The sequence below is a fragment of the Papaver somniferum genome, chromosome 10 (assembly GCF_003573695.1).
Source record: "Papaver somniferum cultivar HN1 chromosome 10, ASM357369v1, whole genome shotgun sequence".
NCBI lineage: Eukaryota > Viridiplantae > Streptophyta > Magnoliopsida > Ranunculales > Papaveraceae > Papaver > Papaver somniferum.
This window is the reverse complement of record NC_039367.1, coordinates 126938223-126943867: the sequence shown is the minus strand read 5'-3', so window position 1 is coordinate 126943867 and position 5645 is coordinate 126938223. Positions and strand designations below refer to the sequence as shown.

The 5645-nt window shown below is 35.7% G+C and overlaps 1 protein-coding gene across 1 annotated transcript; it reads right to left on the bottom strand.

Moving 5' to 3' along the window:
* Positions 1 to 213: 213 nt before the first annotated feature.
* Positions 214 to 4924, bottom strand: LOC113319607 (AT-hook motif nuclear-localized protein 14-like). The gene is made up of 5 exons (XM_026567853.1): positions 4288 to 4924; positions 2055 to 2107; positions 1692 to 1823; positions 1247 to 1408; positions 214 to 532 (listed from the first exon to the last, which is right to left on the bottom strand). Exons 1-5 carry the CDS (start codon positions 4829 to 4831, stop codon positions 386 to 388), a joined length of 1038 nt encoding a protein of 345 aa, XP_026423638.1. The 5' UTR covers positions 4832 to 4924; the 3' UTR covers positions 214 to 385.
* Between the last annotated feature and the right edge of the window lie 721 nt (positions 4925 to 5645).

The window sequence follows — 5645 nt, the reverse complement described above, 5'->3', positions numbered from 1 at the left end:
GATTAGCTTATACTAAACATGCATTAGCTTAGTCTAAACATGATTTGTAGCGCAAACCATAAAAAATCTAACACTCGTGACTCATAAGAAATGTATCACAAAAAATTAAAAAAAAAAAAAAGACCCGAGAGAGCCAAAGTTGTGTTTAACAAGAGATATATTAGGGCCGATATTAGTTGTGATATATTTCAACCATAACTCGAAAAGTGCAGATTTAAACCATAACTCGAAGAAAGCAGGTATAAACCATAAATCAAAAAAAAGAGCAGTACTGTAAGTAGTCACAAAGGTTTCAGAGAGATGGAAAATTACAATAGATCAAATTGATTTTCATTTTCAAGTTGAAAACTTCTTTGACGACAGAAACTACCAACTACAAAACACATTACAAACTGTCTGTTAACCTGTACAGGTGGTGGTGATCACTTGAAATTGCTGAACCAACCATCGATGCTGGTAACTTGTTTTTCGAAGTTTCAAAATCAACAAGAACTTCTTTCTGGTTATTGTATACAAAAGAACCAACAATTACCTGCAGAAGCAGTTGCACAACATGTTAGAAATTCAGTTCCTAAATCATCATTACGTAGTCTTAAACACAACGACAGTTTACCTCATGCTGAAACACATTTAACCCTGGCATTATCATTCTCTAAAGCTATAATTAACTACAAGAATGAGCATAAACAGTCTGAATAGTTAATCTCATACACGGCACAAATGTTTACTAACAAGCTTTATAGAATTGATACAGCAAGATGACCTGATCGAGTTATTTCTAATAAATTAAGAAATAGGAAGATAACCTCGCGCTTAAGTGGCAGAAAACTCAAAAATTCTACTTATGCTGTTATGCAAGAGGCTAGAAGATTCTTTGACATGGTAACCATTAGTCCTCCAAGTTTCCAACCTATTCAGCATGAGTTGAAAAGATACCACATACTAGGCTATAGGACACCACATGGTATCTCCATGCTTAGCCATGAGTAACTTGATTAAGAACCTTAAATAATAAAATAATACCTTAATCCCGATAATTATTAATATGGTTTAAGTTAATTGTGGCCTTACTTAAAATGATTTGATGCAAAACCATAAAAAGCCAACACAACATAATCATATTGTATATCAACAACGAAAAATAGGAAGAAAATAAACTAACACATGGAATGGGAACAGAAAAATAGGAAAAAATAAACTAAGACATGACTACTTTTAGTAAGCTCACTTTCTTGTATAACAGTACCTGAACGGGCCCGGCAGCTTTCAAGGGACCGCCAACCCCACCTCCAACAATGCGACCATCTGTACCAGAAAGGCAAATACTGAGTCCGCCTGTTCTTGAGGATGCTCCTCCGATCTCAGTGTGCAAGTAGGATCCCGAGAGCGAAAGGATTTCGTATCTTCCCTAAGATGAATGAATTCAATGCAATCACTAAGTACTCACTTCTTGGAGAAGAACCATAACACTTATGAAAGGCAAGAATATGAAACAAAAGCTGAAAAGAAAAATATGAGTGATGCACTCATGTTGTCCGTTTTGAAATGCCAGGAGGATTAATTTCCAATTTTTCCCTCTTGGTAAAAATGATTGAGACAATCAGATATATCTGTAAGCCATGGAAACCCATGACAAAATTTGAGAAAATATAACACATTGAGAGATTAAGGTAATGTGAAAATAACTTCACCTCGTATGTCACATTTCCACCCATAATTGCTGACTGCCGGAGAGAGGCATTAGATATTGAACCAGATGCTGAGAGAATACACACTGCACGCTTTTTTTGTTGCATGAAAGACATGATCTTTTGACCAACATCCTATTAGACAAACAGAGTCAAGAAGATTATCATAACACTATATGACGCACAGCATCAATAGACCATGATAGGATATCAATGAAAAGATTATAAGCATTAAGAAGATGACTAAATGCATCAAGTAGTAGGTCAAACCAAGGATGTTCGATTCAGGCTCCTGTACATTTATATTTATTTTAGAAGTAGATATGTAAGTTGCAACTAAAAAGCATATAAAGATGAGACAAATACCTCGCCGGCAGCAACAGTGATGACATGTGGTGTAAAGCCTTGTCCTGCATTTCCTGCGTCAAACAACTAATAGCATCAGAACCGCGTTTTGAACTCACCAAATTACCCCTTCACTCTAGAAGGAGTAAGAGACAAATTATTGGCATCAAGATATTTGTCTCGAAAAACTTTCACACTGAGGAAGATGGAAAGCACAAAATGAAATTTCTTGTCCTTAATCCTCTCAACCATGAACCAAATAACAATCAACAACAGATCTAAAACATCTGATGGCTGCAATTTCATATACCACAACACATAAACTCACTATGCATCTCAAGAGGTATTTACCTAACAAAATAATACATATTGTCAAGCTGCTTAGTTAGTGAAAGAAATTCACATACAAAATAGTGTAGCTAACATTTTATGAAATCTCAATTTGCAAATTATGCAGTACAAAGATACAATTACAAAGATGCAGAATGTGCTCAGGAAGCCAATATGTATTAAATCAAATCAATATGTTTTTCAGTCTTCCCCTTCCAAAAGAACCATATGTTGTCAGTATTGATTCTCTGTAACAATTCATGCTACTGTAAAGTTTTCAAGCACCGGAAAGCCTCATTACATCCTAAATGTAGATAGAGAGACAATGTTTAAAAAAGTGAATGCGTAATGCGATGCGCTTTTCTAGCAATGTGTATAATCAATATGAAAATTTCTGAACACTAAATCAAAAAATATATATGAAACTAAGAATTTGTCAACAGAATAAAGGGAAACTAAGAAGTTCTCAACATAATAAAAGGAACAATTAAACTAACTAAGCATATGGCACATTTCCTTATTCTACACAAGAGCTATTTCAAAAACACTAGCCAAGAATGTCTGCATCATCCATCATCCTCTAGACAGCCATCATCATCATGCCTCATGGATAAATATTATTCTCCGTTAGACCATAAGGTTAAAACAGTCGAACAGACCTTAGGTCGGTTTGCTGGATAACTGGGATTCACAGCCCAAGTTTTTCTTTTAATTACAAGTCCAAATCAATTTATAAGACCAAATCATGATGCGAACGCTCTGATGCAATTTTAGACTGATCCGCTCAAATGCGCACCTTGAAGCGAAGCACTTTTTAAAACACTGTAGAGAGAGATAGAGAGAGGTATTCAAAGACTACTAATCTTAACTTGGTCAATCACGAGAAAATTATGGATTCTGAAAAACATAAATACAGACTAACAAAGGATGATTCAAGAAAAAGTATAAGCCAAGTGAAAGCAAAGATTATATTCGCAAATTATAACCCTTCAAAGTAGAAACCTCTACAAAAGCATAAAAGAAATGCTTAAGTTCTTTTCAAAAAGGGGGGAAAAAAAGTAAATCCCAGAGTACCCAAGAGTTTCTCTTCATACTTTTTGACAATAGAAGGTATTTCATTTAGAAAATCCGTAAGGAACAATTAAACTCTAGATACATATTTGAAGTCTTTGATATTTGAACAATGCTAACACTACCTATAAAATCTATGGACATCGAGCACCAAGTGTAATATAGCAGGCACAGCCGCACATGTAAAAAAGCCTTTGGATACACTGAACATCAGATCTAATGAATCAACTCCTAAAATTCCAGCTTTCAGAGAGAAATTCCCAGTTCGTGTGTAGTACATCAAAAAGACCATAGCCAAATAACCTTATACAAATCAAGATCAAACCCAGTTCGTGCGTAGTACATCAAAAAGACCATAGCTAAATAACCTTATACAAATCAAGATCAAATATTCATAACACAGCTGAAAACATGAAGTAAAACACTTTAATAAGTAAATGACTGTTGGCAGAAACCACAATATTGATTCTTTTTCTTCATTTATCTATCCAAATGGATTTCCAAAAAGATGTCAATGCCTGGTTACTCCTTACATTTTTAAGCAACTGAAGCTTCTTGCCCTTCCTATTTAATGCTTACGAATAATAAGGGTGAGAAAGACTAATAATGGCAATAAGGGAAGACTATCCCTACTATCCACCACTCCATAATTGCTGTACCCAAAATTTGAATGCACATTCATCTCAGTTTATCATTTCATATATTATTTCATCCCCATCACATATGTCAAATATTCTAGTATTGAGAACATGAACACTAATAAATCACCCACAGATGACAATTCACTAAAAATGACAAGGGACCAATATATAAAATCATTATAAGTCTAAAAATGAGGGTTCGTAGAATTTACCAAGTGCAAGTAACTGAGATTTCTTTGAAGAAGGAGAAGAAACCGAAGAAGAATCTTTCTTTCGTGGCGACGATGAAACGGGAAGTGACGTAGAAGGAGGAGGAGAGGTAGAAGAAGATAACTTCTTATTACTACTAGGAGAATTTTGCGCGGTTTCAGAAGTACCGTACTTTCTAGGTCTACCTCTTTTTCTTTTTACAGTTTCTGCAGGTGGTGCCGGTGCTGACGGTGCTGTAGGTGGTGGTGGTGGTGAAGAACCGAAAGGTGATCTTCCAGTTACTGAATGTGGAGGAAAAATCAACGGAGTTGGTTCTGGTGAAGTAGATGAATAATGACCGGCGTTATTATGTTGATGCTGCTGATGCTGATGTGAATGCTGGTGTTGATTTTGTTGTTGGTGGTGCTGCTGCTGCTGGTGGTTTTGGTGGTGGTGGTGGTTAGGGCTTACAAATAACCCATTTGAACCACCAGAATTGACAGCGTTTCCAGTATGGTGATGGCGGTGATAGTATGAGTTCAGAGCGCTATTTTCCTTGCCCTCCATGAAAAGAAAATAGAAAGAGATTTGGGATTTGGATTCTCGATTGGGTTCTTTTTTTTTCTTTTTTTAACTTTTTTTTTAGATTTTGGGGATTGAAAGTCTATTTTAAAAATGATAAAAGGAATAGAAACTGTGTGTTATACTAGAGTATAATATTATCTTGCAAACTCTAACCAGGGGACACATGGACGGATATATTTAATTGATAATATTATAATAAGTCTTTGGGTAGGAACAGTAATAAGTCTTTAGGTGTTTGCAAACTCTAATATCTGACGGTAAAATTGGACACATGTAGGTGTTTGGGACACATGGACGAATATATTTAATTGATAATATTATAGGAATCCCTTCAAAAAAAAGAAAAAAAAAAATTATAGGAACAGCAAGGGTGGGCAATAATCACGATTCACGAGCCTATTATGATCGCGGACAAATCCCGGTTATTTGCCCGTAGCGCTTACAGACGTGGTTGTACTTGTCCGCGCGAGGGAGGAGGCTGCTTGTGGTTACAACTGTAGTTCATTAGGCCAAGCAGGCGAGCAGGCAAGCACAATGGTAACATGTTTAGTGTACCAGAAAAAAAGAAAAATTGGTAACATGTTTCGTTTGCTATAGCTTAATCATATCGAAAGACAAATACTTTGCCTGGCTTTAATGTGCCGAATTTGTTTGGCTTACTTAGTGAGTGCAACAAATCTGTTCTGTTGAAGTTTATTAGACAGTGACTATGTATTTTGTGTTTTACTGTTTTTCTTACCGTTCTTTTGTTTGTTTCCTACATGAAATATCCTGGGTTTATCCTTTTAGGGTTTCT